Source organism: Leopardus geoffroyi, chromosome C2, assembly GCF_018350155.1.
Source record: "Leopardus geoffroyi isolate Oge1 chromosome C2, O.geoffroyi_Oge1_pat1.0, whole genome shotgun sequence".
In the NCBI taxonomy this organism is placed as follows: Eukaryota; Metazoa; Chordata; class Mammalia; order Carnivora; family Felidae; genus Leopardus; species Leopardus geoffroyi.
In genome coordinates this window covers 133,731,484-133,749,208 of record NC_059333.1, presented here as the reverse complement: position 1 = coordinate 133,749,208, position 17,725 = coordinate 133,731,484, and the positions used below count along the sequence as shown (strand labels likewise).

Here is a 17,725-nt window from a genome sequence, read left to right as displayed (position 1 = left end):
TGTGTAGAGATTTACAAGGTGGTGGGCCTATGGAGAGAGACCCAAAGCTGGGAAGTCCCAGGGTATACCAGGTGGCCATGAGTAGCTAAAGAATAAAGAACATGGATGCTCTTGGGTTCTCCAAAAACATTCCGGCTGGGCATGGGAGAAAGAGGATAAAGGGGGTGTCTGAGAGTGGGGCGTGGGGAAGATTCTGGACAACCCACCCACACCAGTGTCAACAAGAGCTGCTTTTTCTGACTGTTTTTACACGTTGAGTGTCTAAATTAGATTACAGTTGGTGTTTGTGGAAAGTGCCCCATTACTTTAAAAAAAAAGGGAAAAAAAAAACAAAACAAGAAACCTTGAAAATTACTTACCTAATCCTGCTTCTTTCTGGTGTAGGTTTCCCTGACTCCTTAATTCCCTTCTAATCTCATTATCTCTTAATTTATCACTGTTGGATCAGACCATCCCAATAAAATGTAAAAGAGATACATTTAAGTATAAAAAACATCAGTTGCATTTAAGTTCAAAAAAATAATATAGAAGGGAGAATACCTGATTTGACAGCAATTCTAATGAAAAGGAATTTAATACAGCTCAACAGTATACCTCCTACTCCCCTCCAAATTCTATGACAAATGCTATAAGCTATGACAAAGTGGTATTTACCAGATCATAACTGTGATCTTTGTCCCCTCATTTTGTTCTCTCCTTTCCTCTGCTGAATCCCTTCCCCATCCCAAGTCTTCACCCTGGGGATCCTCACCTTTCCTGACCCAGCTCTTTGTAGAATCATCTTCCCTTCCTTTTGGCACTTAATATGTTCCATCTTACTTTAGAGTTATTTAATTTTTTTAAACTTTATTTATTTATTTTGAGAGAGAGAGAAAGCACGCACATGTAGCAAGCATGAGCAGGGGAGGGCCAGAAAGAGAGGGAGAAAGAATCCCAATCAAGCTCCATGTCAACAGCATGAGGCTCAAACCCACAAACCATGATACCATGACCTGAGCCAAAATCAAGAGTCAGATGCTTAACCGATTGAGCCACCCAGGTACCCCTAGAGTTATTTAATTTTTAAAATTTTAAAATTTTTAAAATTGCACACATTCCATGACTCAAGGACTAGCTGTTCTTGATATCCACGTTCCCTGGTCCCAAATTAATTTCTCTCGTTTTACAAATTTTCCACAAACATTGGTTGAATGAACACAGAACTTCCGGTTGCTGCTATTTAACAAGAGGTAACTGGCCATATTTACGAACGTGCCCACAGGAAGTACCTGTCTTTCTGCTCTTCTGATGCTGGCTGATGCTGGCTGACTTAGAGCCCTGTGTCCCACCACACCCACCGTATTTGATGAGAAACACAGACAGACTGTAGGGGGCACAGAAGAAAGGGCTAGGGATGGAGACATATGCATATCTATCTTGAAACAGGAAAAAAAAAAACGGGCAATCAGGTAGCCAACTCCCTATCTTTGAAAGGCTGACCTGTCATAAAGGAGGTAGACTCTGTTTTCCTTGATTGCAAGGGAGTAAGTAACTCGATCCCTTTGAAGAACCCCTGTGGAGCTGTTCCGAAGTGGAGGTGGCTGGGCCCTCGGGCTGTCAACAACCAAATGCCAGTGTGATTCAGATGTTCAGCCAGTAAGTGAGCCTCCTCCCTTCAGCAGGAAGCACCACAGCAGTGGTTCCAGATCACATTGACCCTCACGATCACCTGGGGACTTAAAAATACACATTCCCAGGCATCACCCCTGGAGATTCAGTGCCAGTAGGTCTGGAGGTGGAAATGAGGGATCCACATGTGAAACATTCCACCGGCCCAAGAGCCACAGGACTGGAGGACTCCCCTGATCCCTTCCAGATTCAACGAGCTGGGATGCTTGGTTGGCCCGTTGCTTTTAAGTTAGTGGCCTCTTTGAGGCAGAATTCTTTTTTTTTTTAATATTTTTTTCAATGGGTATTTATTTTTGAGAGAGACAGAGACAGCTTGAGTGGGGGAGGGGCAGAGAGAGAGGGAGACACAGAATCCAAAGCAGGCTCCAGGCTCTGAGCTGTCAGCACAGAGCCCGACGCGGGGCTCGAACCCACGGACCGTGAGATCATGACCTGAGCCGAAGTGGGACGCACAACCGACTGAGCCACCCAGGCACCCCGAGGCAGAATTCTTAACATCCTCTTCAGCTAAGGTAGAAGGGGATGTCTGTCTGCTTACATCACTTGACAAATTAGATTAAGAAGGTTCGGGAGATAGTCTAATGAGGCCAAGAGGCCTGTTCGTTTTACAAAAGTGATGCATGGACAGTTCCTCAAAATGTCATTAGTTAACAGTTGCCACGTGACCTGCAGTACGGCTCCTAGACACGTATCCAAGAGAAATGTAAACACATATCTACATAAAAACCTATACACGGGGCACCCGGGTGGCTCAGTTGGTTGCATGTCTGACTCCTGTTCTCAGCTAGGGTTTTGATCTCAGGGTCACGAGTTCAAGCCCCACATTTTTCTCCATGCTGGGTGTGAAACCTACTTAAAACAAAACAAAACGAAACCTATATATATGGCTCTTCGCAGCAGCATTATTCATAATATCCAAAAGGTGGAGACAATCCAGATTTCCAGCAAGTGATGAAAAAATAAGCAAAACATGACATATCCAGATAATGGAATATTGTTTGGCAATAAAAAGGAATGAAGTAGTGATCCATGCTGTGGCATGGATGAACCTTGAAAACATTATGCTGAGTGACAGAAGCCAGACACAGAAGGCCACATGTTTTACAATTCCATTTACATGAAATGTCCAGATTAGGTAAATCCGTAGAAACAGAAATTAGATCGGAGGCTTCCTTGAGGTGAGAGGAAGGAGAGTGGTTGCTCATGGGTACAAGAATGTTGGGGGAGTGATGAAGATGTTCTAAATTCAGACTGTGGCGGTGGTTGCACATCTCTGAATATGTTAAATACCATTGAGTCAAAGACTTTAAATGGGTGAATATTTAGATATTTCAATTACATCTCAGTAAAGATGTTTTCAAAAAGTGGTGCTTGTAATTGAAGACAGGTTAGAAAATACAAATAAGGAAAAAGCAAAAACCCTCCTCTCCTCATCACTGAGAAAAGAGCCACATCACAACGTAACATCTTGGTATATTTTCTTCTCATAGATATTCTGTCTATATTTTCATATTTGGGATCATACTCTTCATACTGTTTCTACTTCATCAATTTAAATGGCTGAAAAGTATTTCAGTATATGAACAATCATATTTTAATGTACTTCATTAGTTATCCACTGGTGGATTTTAGATGGTTTCCATTTTCTTGTGCTTGTAAACCAGGAATATTCTTCAGCTTTATCATTATACTTCATATCACTTTTTGATTTAAAGGCCCATACTTTTTAAGCTAGCCAATTTTTATTTTTATCACACTGGAATAAATTTTACCTTTTTCAAAGTTTATTTATTTTGAGAGAGAGAGAGAGAGCGAGCAGGTGCATGTGAGCAGGCAAGGGACAGAGAGAGAGAGTGAGAGAGAGAATCCCAAGCAGGCTCTGTGCTGTCAGCACAAAGGCCGATGTGGGGCTCAAACTCCCAAACCATGACATCGTGGGCCGAGCTGAAATCAAGAGTTGCTTAACCCACTGAGCCACCCAGGCACCCGGAAACAAATTTTACATTTGATTTTACCTTGAAAGTTCTTGATAGTGTTCAGAAGGGGGCATTGGGCAAGAAGGTGAAGTTCAGGGTTCATCACAGAAGTATTGCTGTACTTAAAACTTAATTTGGGCCATGAGATTCTGTAGAGTCCCCTTCCCACATGAGGACAAAATCACTTTGAAAGAAGCAGGTAGCTTTGTCTCTATTAAATGGTAGTCGGCTGTTTTGTTTTCTAATCTAGATCAGTTTTTGCTGTGTAGCAATTCCAATCTCTGTAGCTTCAGACAGCCATTTGCTTATTAGTTCATGATTCTTTGGGTCAGCTGAGTTCTACTCTGGAGCAGCTTAGCTGATCTGTCCTGGGCTGTCTCGTGCCTCAGCTGATGCCTGGGTGATCCAGGGTGGCCTCATTCACATGGCTGATGGTTGGCTGGCTGTTGGCTGGGGCAGCAGGGTCTTGCATATTCTCACGCCTGGAAGGTTAGCTGAGCTTCTTCACTGTCAGTCACAGGGCTCCAGGAGCCCCAGTGTGCTACCTTATTTCATGCCTTGGTCTGCATCACATTTGTTAATATCCCCTTGGCCAAAGAGAGTCACAAAACCAGGCTGAGGTTCAAAAGGTGGGGAAATAGACACCATCTCCTGATAGGACGATCTGCACTGTAGCAGCACGGATACAGGAAGTGGACAAATTTGTGTGTGGCCAGTTTTAATAATTTACCAGATAGTGTTTGCTAAAACATCCAGTGGCCTTAATGACTCCAGTGGCCAGCATATGACTCTGCGCGTTTCATTTTCATACATGAATATACTTCCAGCTTCCACATACGGAATGCCCAGAAGAAGGGTGTAACACCCTCCTGGCAAATTAACTTGTATTTTTTCATGGTAAACTCAGATCTCATCAATGTTAAATGTTTTGCTAAGACTTTGAGAACATAATAAGACAGCGGCAGCAGGATCTACCCCCAAAAGGCAACGGCGGATGCATTCGTTCATTTACTCAACAACTATTTGTTGAGCACTCGTTTATGCCAGACATTTGCCTAGATGCTTGGGATTCATTGTAATGAGATAAATAAAATCCTTGCCTTTGTGGAGATTGTGTTCCACTGAAAGAGAGGGCAATAAATGGATAAACAAATCTGTGCCAAGTAGTGATAAGTAAGATGAAGTGATAGGGCAGGGGACAGCGGGCAATAAGGGGATTTTTTAGAGGACACCAAATAGAGTTGGCCAGTCTCTCTGAGATCACTTTAATTTTTTTTGATTTTGGTTTGCTCTTCATCAGCTCATCCTTTGGTGAGTCACAGCCCAGATGCTGGTGGAAACCCAAGAGTGCTGTTACAGCCTCTGGTGGATTTACCTCTAGGCTGTAGTACAGCAGGGAGCTAGAGAGAATGGAAGGACTCCTGGGATGGGGGTAGTGGACAGTCAAGGGATCTGACGTGTCCTGAAGGTTGTATATTCCTGCTGGAAGCTCTATTAGAAGTCCCCTTAGCAGGAGCAGGGTCCTCAGAGGACATGCTGTGGGATTAGTGCCACATAATTTGGCCCGAGGGAGAGGGGAGCATGGGGAGAGATGGCTGAGTTAGAATCATGGTAACCATAGCAACAAGATGGTGACAACTGGGTCACTGTGAAGAGAAAATTGACTGAAGAGAATATTGACCGGATGCCGAAGTGGGAATGTGGCATCTTGAATTTACCAGGTGGAGATAGTCAGGGAGAGAAAATCTGTTGTGTTGTGCGTTCCGCAGCATCGTCTTTTCAGAGTGAGCCCAAGGCCAGCATAGCCCAACACGCCAAGACACGGAGCTTTGTGTAGCTCTGTCTGTTGCTAGTTTGCACAGTGACAGTGGAATAATCCTTTCCTTCCGTTTCCTCCTCTGTTAAGATTTTGAACCAACCTTTGTTCAGGGCCATTTTCTGGGTTAGCATTTAACGATTATTGGTCAGGTGTCGGGACTCTACCGTGGAGGAAGGTGGTAAATGATGTGGTCTTAAAAGTTCTTGAGTTTTTGCTGACAAACTTTGGAGCTCCCAACTCCAAAGTAAATGCCTTTAATGATATACTGTGGGAAAGCTCTTTTTAAATCCTCTCTTTTCTAGGTAGTAGATAAGGTGCAAAAACAAGAAAGAAAGAGGATTAGAAAATGACCCTCCATCCACCACATATTGTCTGAAGAGGGAGTAATAAAGTGGCAAATCCCATTTACCTCCTGAAAGCCTAATTTCCTCACTCATCAACGCAAGTGGGAGGCACTTGGCAAGTCCCTGGATGGAGAAAACGTTTCTCGTTTAATTGTTATCAAACAAAGCTGCTTCCAGGTCTGCCGGAGAGGACATGCTCACCCCTGATGCATTCTGTATGTGTGTGAAATGTCAGCTTCTGGAGGCCGTAAGCCCCGTGCTGCGACAGTATGAGGTCCCACTGAGCAGCCAACAGGATGTAGATGCTTAACTGTTTGCACTCAGAACTGTGGCAGCGGCTGTCCCCACTAACGGCCAGGGTTTGCCCAGCCGTGACCCCCTTAACCTCAAAACCTCCGGCCTCATCCCCCCGGCGTAATCCCCGAGTCCTACGTTGTTAACACGCGTCTTGTTCTCATTCTGCCCAGGCAGGCGCATGTTGGCACACAGCTCTGAGAGTAGGTATGGCATGCCGTCTCCTGCCACCCCACAACCCCTTCCTGCCTTCTGCGTTTGTGACTTCAGAGAAAACCACACATACCAGGACCAAATCACCCTGCTGGTCCCAGAATCCAGGGGAGTGTTATCTTGTACATGCAGGTTTGGTTTTCCTGCCAGCTTGGCGTGTGTTGTTCTTTAGGAGAAGCCAGAGCAGTGTCTCAAGCTGGGATGTTCTTCCCCAGTGGGGGTTTTTATCTCTCCCTCCCAGGATATGCCGGTGGCAGTGCCGGGCCTCATCGTAGGTTATCATAAGTTAGACTTCAGGGCTCCAGGTGTCATGCAAGGTCACAATGTGTCTGGCATGGAGAAAATGAGGGCTGGGTGTGCCAGCTTTGAGCGTGGCGAAAAATTAAAAACACTGAATTCCATTCAGTAGCAGCTATTACATTTTATTTCTCTCAAATTAGACCAGGAGACTTTCACCACGGTCTATCCTTCTAGAGATTTGTCTGGGCATTCGCCCCTTCCTAGAATAATGCTAGTGGATCAGTTAGCTTCTACTGTGGAATAAAACACCCAAAGCTTAGTGAATTAAGGTAACAATTGTTGCGGGTGAGTCCACAGATCAGCCAGATGATTCCGGTGATCTGGCTGAGGCCTGACTAACCCCACCTGGGCTCACTCGTGCTTCGCCAGCTGTTGGCAGGTCCAACATGGCGTCTCTCAAATGTCTGCCAGCTGGTTGGGTCACCTGTCTCACAGCATCCAGCAGGCTAGCCCGGGCATGTCCCCATGGCATAGGCAGGGTTCCACAAGAACACGTGGAAGCAGCAAGGCCTCTCGAGGCGCAGGTTCAGAACTCCCGTAATGTCACGTCTACCGTATTCTGTTGGTCAGAGAAAATCACAAGACCAGCCTGGATTCAAGGGGTGGAGAAATGGACGCTACCTCTTTATGCAGAGTTATGTTGTAAAGAGGCCTGGAGACAGGGAGGTAATAATTGAGGCCATTTTTGCAAACAGTGCATCTCAAACAACAATAATGACCATTATTATTTTGTCGGGCTCTCCAAGGGCTCCAGAGTTTGTTGCCTTTCTTGCATGGTGGAGAAAATTGGGCAAAGATGTGAATTAAGCAGCAGGCGTGGGTAAAGAGTCTTGGAATGGGAAGACTAGACTCTGCGCTGCGTGGATTTCATCTGCCCCCTTTTCTACATCTGAGAACTAAGCTTTTTTTTTTTTTTTTAACGTATTCTCTTTGAACGTTATGAAAGCCAAAGTTGTCTAAAATGAGACCGACTGCTTTCTTAGACTCTATTATGTTGGCCTAATTACATATCAGGAAAATGTTTTTCTGGGGCATTGTGTGTAAAACAAAGAGGAAAACAACATCTCCAGCCGGCACTGGCGTCCTTGCCCCTCCCTCTCGCTGGCAGGGGCTGTGGTCCTGCAGGAGGCCCAGGGGAGGATGGGGGCCTGGAAGGCAGGGCTGCTGCAGCTGGCCTCAGAGGGATTTACACTTTCTCCAGAGCGAACAGAGGGACAAGTCATTCCCGCCTCTGTCCTTCCAGCACAGCTCATGGTGGCTTCCATCTGGTGGGGGAACTTGTTACTCTCCCCACGCCCCCCAGCCAGGATCTCCTGCCGCAGGAGAAGAGGCTCACATAGCTTCCCAGGTGCTCAGCACAGAACCAGGTTGACTGTGGAGATTCATAAATGAAGAGCGGTATGAGAATAGCCTTGCCCTTGGAAATAACTGAAGAACTCACTGAGTTTCCTGCAAGACTGCCCCCAATGTTAATAGAGCCCACTTGCCATTGGATAAACAGAGATGACCCGTCCCGTGGCATTTCCCTCGGGCCCTGCCTTCGGGTCGCTGCTTTCCATCACTTGAGGGATGACTCTTCCCCACACGCCCTTGTGGCCGGGGTCCCTGCGGCATCCAGGCACAGTCAAGGTAAACCCACATTTCCTGAGACCATGGTTACACCCTGTCTCATCTTCACTACCAACCACATGCTCGACCTCTCGCCATCTGCCACTTGCCTCCTGAAATATCCTCGGCTGTGGTCTCCTAGGACCTCGCTGTCCACTCCAGAGATAGTCTCTCAGGCTTTGTGTTGCTTGCCCTCTTATGACGTTTGATGGTGTGAATTTTTCTCCTTAAGCCCGTCTCCCACCCTGGGTGCTCAAGAGCTGATTTCTCCCCATCTGGTCTGTGTTTTATTTATTTTCTGCTCACCTCCTCACCAGGCGAGCTTGTCCTCAGCCAACCTCAAGGTTCCTTGAGTTTGCAACTATCCGAGCGTTAGCTGTGTCCCTTCCTGTTCTTTGTTTTCATCCTACCTCTCCCTGCCTTTAACGATGTATTAGTTTCCTGTGGCTGCTGTAGTGGCTTAAAACAACATAGATGTATTCTCTTACACTTCTGGAGGTCAGAAATCCAAAATGGGTTTTAAGAGATTGCAATCGAGGTGTTGGGAGAGCTGCGTGGTTTCTGGAGACTGTAGGAGGGAATCTGTTCCTTGACTTTTCAACTTAGAGAATCCATCCTGCTCAAGGCCAGTCACTCTGGCCTCTGCTTCCAACCCCCCACCTCCTTCCCTTACCCTCACCTGCTTCTCTCTTCATAGGACCCTTTTGATGACATTGAACCCACCTGGATAATCTTCCCATCTCAAGATCCTTAACTTCATCAGATCTGCCAAATCTCTTTTATCATGGAAGGTGACATATTCCCAGGCCCCACAGGTTAGGATGTAGACGTATTTGGGGGACTGAGTAGGCATATTCTTTTCTACCACAGGCCCCATCTCATCTAGCTCCCTCCTGAACCTACCTTTCACTCTCCCTTGAACTCAGCATGTCTAAAGTGGAATTCACTCCTTCTCATTGTCCTCCTTGTCCTGCGTGCCTTAGTTCAACACGTGATCAGCCCGTACCCAGACCCCCAAATCATCATGTGCATAAAACACAATTTAATTTACCAAGTCTAATATTGATGGACACTTGGGTAATCTTCAGGGTTTTGCTATTGCAGACAGTTCTCCAGTGAATAACTTTGTACATTTGTCATGTCTTATACATATAGGATCGATTCCCAGAAGTGAGATTGTTGTGTCAAAGGGTAAACGTATTTGCAGTTTTGAGAGATACTGTCAAATTGTTCTTCATGAGGTTGAATCAATTTGCCTTCCTGCCAGCGATGTATGAGAATGCCTGCTTCCCCACAGTCTTGTCAACGAAGTGGTTGTCAAACTTCTGGGTTTTTATCAATATGATAGGTGAAAATATCTATCTTGGTAGTTTTAGTTTGCATTTCTCTTATTGTGAGATTTGGTGGGTTTTTTGTGTGCTTAATGGCCATGTGAATTTCCTTTTCTGTGACTCTCTTCCTATCTGTATGCATTTTAAAGCTTGGATTACTGGATTTTTTTTTTCTTGTCACATTTAAGGGACTCTTTCTTTTTTGTGTGTAATATGAGCTACAAATGTTTTCCCATCTTGTCTTTTGTCTTTTGACTTTACCTAGTTTGTCTTTTGCCATGCAGAAGAGTTTTTATGTCACCAAATTTATTATTTTTACTTTATGGCTTCCAGATTCTAAGCTAGCTAGAAAGACTTCCAGTAGGGCCATTAAAATTAAAATAATAAAATTGTGTTAAATGTGAGGAGTTGGATACAGGCACCAATTTTGCTTTCTTCTGAAAAATCCCAGTGAAATGACACAAAAGAAATGATCAATGATAGGTAGATAGGTAGGTAGACAGATGATAGAGCCAATCCTCATTATTCATGGATTCTATATTTGCAAATCCTACTTGCTTGAATTTATTTATAATCCCCAAATCAATACTCCTGGCGCTTTCACTATCATTTGCAGGCATACAGAGTGCCAAAAAACTTGCGTTGCCAAAATTCATGTTCCCAGCTAAGGTGATCTCTGCCTTCTTGTCTCAGCTCTCTTACTATAAAACAAGTGTCCTTTTTGGAGTCTGCTTAATGCCACATTTTTCACATTTTTGTGCTTTTTTTTTTTGGTACTTTTGCTGTTTAAAGTGGCCCCAAGCCTTATGCTGAAGTGCTATCTGGTGTTCCTAGGCACAAGAAGGCTATGATGTGGCTTACAGAGCAAATACATGTGTTAGGTAAGTTTTGTTCAGGCTTGAGTTCTAGCACTGTTGTCCATGAGTTCAAAGGTAATCAACAAGATACAGTAAACAAGGTGTCTTTAAACAGAAATACACATAAAACAAGGTTCTGTACTGATCAGGTGATGAGATATTGTCATCAGTATCTCACAGGAACCCAACTCTGTATTTCCCCCAGAGCATTGGTTCAGAGTATTCAGTAATTCTTGTGGCAGCATTACAGAACAAAGCTCCCATGGATAATGAAAACTGACTGTAGATGATAGATGATAGATAGATAGATAGATAGATAGATAGAGATATCCGTAAGAACAAAAAGATTGGAAGAAGAGAAGTAGAAGAGGAATGATTTGAACACATTTTTAGAAAATAGAAGGTGGGTAGAGGGATGCTAATTTGTTTAACAAAGCACAGGAAACTACAACCTGAATGTACAAGGAGCCATTTTCTCTTGCAGAACATGAGAAAGGCTCTGGTTTCCAAAGCATAAATGACCATGGAATGGTGCAGAGTGAACTGCAGAGCTGACAATTTGGGGCATTGGTTTAAAGTCCGTACATGTGGTAGTAAGGTCCCTAGCTCCCGTCTCTGCAGCTTTGGGGTCTTAAAAGTAGGGCTGCAGGAAATTTAAAAAGGTAATAAAAAGGCTGAAAAATAAAGTAAAGGAAATCTTTCAGGAGGTAAAATAAAAAGAGTAAGAAGATGGGGAGGGATAATAAAATGAAAATATCAATCCTCCATTTTGACTTCTAGAAGATCCAAAAAGAAGGGAGAAAATGGAGAAAGGGAAAATTATCAAGGGGAAATAAAAGAACCCTTTTCAGAACTGAAGGACAAGAATCCTCAGATGGCAAGGCCATCAAGTGTATACAGCCCTTTGTGTATAAACAACGCACACTAAGGCACATTGTGAAAAGCTGAAACTTCATGGGGAAAAATATCCTAAAATCTTACAAAGCACAACAGGTTACAAAGTATTAGCAATCAAAAGAGATTGCGCAATAGCAGGGCTGATCTCTAGAAGCTAGTAGAGCAGTCCTTGAAAAATCGGAACAGAAAAATAGATTTCAACCCACGCTTCTGTATTTGAACTGTTAGTTAAGGGTGATGACAAAGACATGTTTATGAACTCATGGATTCAAATGACTTCCAGGACATTGTTTCCTAGCCACTGGAGGATGAACTCCAGCAAAATGTGGAGGAAACCAAGAAGGAGCCTTAGATAGCAGTAGGCTCCTTTCCAGCATGGAAAGCAGCCAGACCAGGATTAGAGCAAGGGTTCAGAAAGCTCCAGAAGTGATGTCTCTGATGGAGAAAAAAATAGAACTAATGTATTTAGTTAGGCACATGGGATATTTGTTGATGGGCATAAAATAGAGGTGTTGAGCATATGGAATAAATTTGTGATGGGTTCATGTACAACCAGACACACGAAGAAAAAAAGTGAGGACATGATTAACTCCAGGAAAAATGAAGGCTCGTGTAAAAAGAAGGCATAGTCACAGTGCATTACCTGACCCGGCATTGAGCAATATTTGCCAAGTTGTAATAACACAAACACTGTCTTTTGATTTGATTAAAATTACACTATGACCATTTGGGGCACTAACAGGAAGTAAGAGAAGTGTATGGGAATGCTAAGCCTTTATTTCCCATGGTAGGAAATCAAAAGATATCTAAAACTGATAACAGTAGTATAAACGTACCATGCCAATAAGCGTTGGGCATCAGTGTTTTGGCAGCAATTTTACGAAAGACACACACGTGTTTTTGCAGGGCTGTGCCTTCACGTGCCCTCTCCACGAAAGGTGAGGGCCCAGCCCAATGGCTTTGGGGAACAAAGGCAAACATTCCTTAGTCACTGTTTTCGGGTACAGACAGCATCCTAGAGCTGGCCCTGCACACTTTTCAGTTATGGGAAATTAAATTCCGCTCTTCATTTTCAGTCATGTAGAAGGGGCCAAGTCTTTTCTTTGCAACTGCGTTTCTCCCAGATTGCTTCCACAGATTGAAATGGGAGAAAAGAGAAGAGCAGGCTGACATTCAGGATACAAACTTTCTCACTGGACCAGTGTGTTACCTCCTGATTACTTGCCTGCACAGAAGGTCTTTAAAAATGATTAAAAGACAGAGGCATTTCTTAGTAAACTCGGCATTCTGTTGTCACGAGTTTTGGAGGGTAAGGGAAGGTTGTGTTCAATGTCTGTTTCCTTAGTTGATTTGCGACCACTGGAGAAATTATAGGGAACAAAGGAAAAAAAGAGCCATAAATACAAATGAATTCCTTTTATACACGTTGAAAAACCACAGGACATGCTCCATTTTTTTTTTTTAGCACTCCAGGTGTGATCAGAGATTACGGATCCACACAGGAGAGTGGAGAGTTAATTAAAATTTGTGCTCCGACTTCCAGAAAGAAATGCCTTTCCATTTGATAAGCAGGCTGTCTTTGGAGTGCTGTTTGTGCTTTTCTGTCCTCACTGGAGTGTCACAGAAAAGCAGATCAAAGGGAGCCTCCATTCGGATAGGTTTTCTACCACCTTTCTGAGCTAATGGACTTGAAAGCCTCTTGCACTGACTGCATGGGGCTCATGTCGTATTCTAGAAATGCCGTCTTCGTACAGTATTGATAATATGCAAACAGGCTTTGATAGATGCTTACAGAAAATCACATTTAACATTAATTAAATCAAGACCATCCCCAATAGAGTGGGAGAGTCTGGCAGAGTGGGACACCTCACCCCCTACCATTTGTATTTTACTTTTCAACTCACCACGTGACGGCCAGATATTAACACTTGAGATTGAACCGTCAGCTCTGTCAAGCAGGGTTATGTTTTGTTGTGTTTCCTCTTTTCCTTTCAGTCTTTCTGCTTCTGCACCCTCTGGCTGACATCCCCTACCCTGAGGGGAAAAACTGTTGGGGAGAAATCCTGCTGTCTTTCTCTTTAAGATAGTGACAGAATGAAATAAAACAGAGCAAAATAGAGGCCGCCGTGCGAGGCCTGTCTGAGCAGGTCAGGCAGGCTTCAGCAGGGGTTTGTCCATTGTCTTGCTGTGCTGGGTGCCCGCCGGAGAGAACCCGGCCGGCCAGGGCACAGTCACTAATAAAAGGACTCCATTCTGCCACTCAGGGCTTTGTGAGGCGCCAAAGCTTGTCCTGGTTGCCATGGCTACTGTCTGATTGTGGCGGGTTTGTCACAGTGCTTGATAAAGTGGGAAGGTTATTCTTGATAGGCCCAAGTAATCATAACCTCGCAAAGCTCGAGAGTGTGGATTTAACACTTTTTCCCTCCCCTCTCAAAATCGGGAATGCAGAGATGGGGGCAGGGTTGTCAGGATAAAGCAGCCACAGCAGGTGGTGAGGGCCATGCCTGGCAGGAGGGATGCAGCTAGCTAGCTGTGCCCAGGGGCCTGGGCGGAAAGGGGTGTCACTGGGTCATCTGCCGTCCCTTGGCTGGGTGGGGGCTTCAGAGAAGGGGTCAGAACGGGGTTCTCTCCTGACCGCCTCCCCCCATCAAGTGATTATACCTGTGCTCCTCTCTCCTTTCTTCCCTTCCATCCTTCCCTTCCTGCTCCCCCTCCTTTATTAAGGCCCTTCCTTTCTTCCCCTTCCTTAGCCTCCCATCCTTCCACTCCCCTTCTCCCCTGCTCTCTCCCCTTCCTCGCCCCAAATCCCTTACAGATCTGGTCCTTTCAGAACCCTATACTTTCCCTTCTCAAGAGGAGAAGGATGGGGAAGGTTAGCTCTGAGGTAACAACTGATGGAATTCAGCCATAGAATTGCAGTCTCTTCACTGTCATCAGAAGAGAACTAATTGATTCTCTGGGCAGTACCTCTCTGACTTGCCGCATCAGAACTACTGAGAAGGTTCCTTCAAACAGATTCCAGGGCGCACCCCCAGGTTTCTGATCTGGTGGGTCTCCGGGGAGGGGGCGGTTTGCAAGACTCTGAATTTCTAACAAGTTCCCAGGTGATCCCAATGTTGCTGGCTCAGAGACCACACTTTGAGAACCACTGTCAGAGGCCAAGACTTATTTTTTACAGTTGAGGAAACAGGCTCCCAAAGGATAAATTCGTTGCCAGGAGTTCAGGTGGCTTGGTAGCCATGGTGGGATGGGTGCCCAGTGACGGGAGTTTTAAAAGACATTTGAGGGGCGCCTGAGTGTCTCAGTCGGTTAAGTGAACCCCAACTTCGGTTCAGGTCATGATCTTGCGGTTTGTGACTTCGAGCCCCACGTCGGGCTCTGTGCTGACAGCTCGGAGCCTGGATCCTGCTTGGGATTCTGCGTCTCCCTCTCTCTCTGCCCCTCCCCCACTTGCACCTGCACACTCGCGCACGCTCTCTCTCTCTCAAAAATAAATCAACATTTAAAAAAAATTAAAAGCCATTTGAAGAGGTAGGGCTCATCTGTCTTCCAGCCCCCTAGCCCAGAGCAGCCAGATGAGTGGTTCTATTTCCAAAAGGCCTCCAGCAGGACAGCCACTCCCACCAATGGTTCCCTTCTGAGCAGTGCCTCCCCCAAGTGAAGCCCACCTTCCTCGGTGCTCTAGGCCCGGTGTGGCCTTCTGTAGTATATGCTGGAGTTTTCTCCCCCCGGATGCCCCTTCCCCCACTCCATCTGTCAACTCTCTGCCCGGCCCTTGGGCCCCAGGAAGCCCACCTTGACCATGGCTGGTATCCTTCCTCTCTGCTGACCTTCGAAGCCTCGTGGCCCTGCCAGTAGGCCATTCTGTATTTCCATTACTTGCATGTGGGTGCTGTTGCCTCTGTAAACTGTGACCTCTAGCAGCGGGACCGTGCCTTCATTCACCTCTGTACCCACCACTCTGAAATACTAGCTGGATGCATCCACACGGCTGCCTCAGTTGGAAAGAGTCTGGACATAGGTTTGAGATGTTCTGAGGCCAACTACAAGAAGCCAGCCTAACAGGGATGGGGAATCCATTGTACACATAGGGCAGAGTGGGGGCTGACCTTCCAGTGTCAGTGAGGAGCCAGGAGTAAGTCATCAGGCCTGCTGCCTTGAGAGAGCACGAGGAACCCAGGGCAGTGGCCTCTAGTTAGGGCACCCCCCCCCCCCACCGTGGTGGCAGGACTGAGTTTTTAAATTGAAAGGCAAGTTAGCCCCCTCAGACACACGTGGAAAACACAGGCAGCACTCATTTATCCCTTTATGGCAGGATGTATAACAGGTGAAGTTCCCTGTGTGCAGGTGTGTGCGTGAGCACACGTGTGTGTGTGTGTGTGTGTGTGTGTGTGTGTGTGTGTGTTGTTGCTGCCATGACTGGATGATGCTAACGACATGATCACTTATGAAATGCCGTCTAATGCCCCACGACACACTCCGAAATCACCAGCGTGTGGTGTCATGAATATGGCTTTGAGGCAAGGTGATTGCACTTCTCCAGTGAAACTCACAGGAGGCTAGTTGTCCAGACAAGAATAAACCCAAATGAATGCATTAATCCTTTGGCTCCAATTCCTTGCCGACTGCACAGACTGAGTTGGGGCCCAGCAAGAAATCCCATGTTGGCAGTTTGGCTCTGAAATCTTTAAGCGTCGTTGGAGCCGGGCCTCCAGGCTGCAGGATGCCCCCCACCTCTTTACTGAACAGCACCCCCTCAGTCACTCAGGTGTTGACATGGTGCGGTCGCAGCCCTCACAGTGGCCTTTCTCCCCCAGGGTGTCGAGGTGCAGACAGACTACGTGCCCCTGCTGAACTCCCTGGCGGCCTATGGCTGGCAGCTCACCTGTGTGCTACCTACTCCCGTTGTCAAGACAACCAGGTAACAATAATAGTCATCGTTGTTCTTCTTCTTATCATTATTCAACACTTCCTCTGTGCTGCACACTGTTCCCAGTAAGTGCTTCATGCACATAACTTATCTAATCCTGTGACAAGTCTGTGAGGCTAGTGGGGTCACTCCGATTCTCTGGCTAGGAAGTGACAGAACCAGGATTTCAGATTCTTAACCACCACCCCCACAGAGCGCTCCCCGGCACCCCTCTTCCCACATGGGGAGCCTTGGCCAGTGAATCATTACTGCCAGGCATGTCAAAGATGAGCCCCCGGGTTGAGGGGCCCCAGGGCTTTGAGGTGCAAAAGAAATTGAGCCCCTACTGTGTGCCCTGTGCTGGCCTGGATAGGTGCCTTGCGCGTAAAATTTCATTTAGTCCTCAGAAAACTCCTAGAAGGTGGAATCCTTTTATTAAACCCATTTTACAGCTGAGGCAACATGGCCAGGGAAGTTGAAGGGACTCAGCCAAGATGACAGCCCTGGGCCCTGGTCAGTAGTCCCACAAAGAGGAGGTAAAGACCTGCAGTCTTGCCCCTTGCTTGAGGCACTTCTTACAGTTTCACATTTATAGGGACACTTGTCCACCTGAGCTCAGCCCACCGTCCCCTCAGCTCACGGGCTGGTCCTGGTGTTACTAACCCTGAAAGGCCTTCCATCTGTATTTTGGGTGTATCTAAACTAATCCTCCTAACTATCCTGTGGGATTATAAGCATAGATAGGATTCCCATTTTGCAGATGAAGAAACTGAGGCTCAGAGAGGCTCTGTCACATACCTGAGGTCACACAGACAGTAAGTGGCAGAACCTGGGACTAGCACCTCAGTCTGCATACTCAGGCACTTCTCCTAGGCCAGGCAGCCCCTTTGCTGACCTGTAGGGATGCCCCCTCCCGTGACCCTCAGTGTCCCACCTTCCCCGAGTCCTGCTACGTGTTCACAGGGTGATGGCCAGCGTGAGGCAAGGCTGGCGATCTGGGGGGACAGCAGGGCGGTGTAGCCGCAGAGCCTAGACTGAGGGTGAGAATGATGGTGATGATCAGTGCCTTCCAGGATCCCTCCCCGAATGCATGTGGGCTCTCATCATGTCTCTCTCCTGACACTGGGCTACAGTGGGGCACTGCACGCTGCGGGGGGCTAGTCTGCAGCACCTTTGGGCCCTGGGCCATTGGGAGCCTCCATGCTGCCTCATGGCCAAGACTCCTGTGGGTATGGGGTGATGCAGAGGGGTAGAAAGAACCCTGCATTTGTGGCCTGGAAACTTGAACCCGAGTCCTGAGCCTGCCACTTGGTAACTGTCCGTCTTGGTGAAGTCCCAGAGCTGCTCTGAATCAGTTTCCTTGTCCGTAAGAGGGAAGAATGCCTACCCCACCACCCATTCCAGAGGACAAGAGTCGTGATGAGAACGGACTTGGCGCGTGAAGCCCCAGCTCTCTAAACCCAGAGTGTGCTGACAGGTGTCTCTGTCTCCATCTCAGATCTCACACCT

The 17,725-nt window shown here is 46.4% G+C and overlaps 1 protein-coding gene and 1 long non-coding RNA gene across 6 annotated transcripts in view; one reads left to right on the top strand and one right to left on the bottom strand.

The window, feature by feature from the left end:
* RFTN1 (raftlin, lipid raft linker 1) overlaps positions 1-17,725 on the top strand; it is a 207,719-nt gene that overhangs the window by 177,734 nt on the left and 12,260 nt on the right. For all 5 annotated transcript variants that reach the window (XM_045503715.1, XM_045503713.1, XM_045503717.1 and 2 more), the window contains one exon: positions 16,125-16,228. In XM_045503715.1, the coding sequence (XP_045359671.1) occupies positions 16,125-16,228 (104 nt within the window). The remainder of the gene's footprint in view (positions 1-16,124; positions 16,229-17,725) is intronic.
* On the bottom strand, positions 12,507-13,325 carry LOC123611605. The gene is made up of 2 exons (XR_006718756.1): positions 13,212-13,325; positions 12,507-12,666 (listed from the first exon to the last, which is right to left on the bottom strand). It is a non-coding gene; the product is annotated as an uncharacterized LOC123611605 (long non-coding RNA).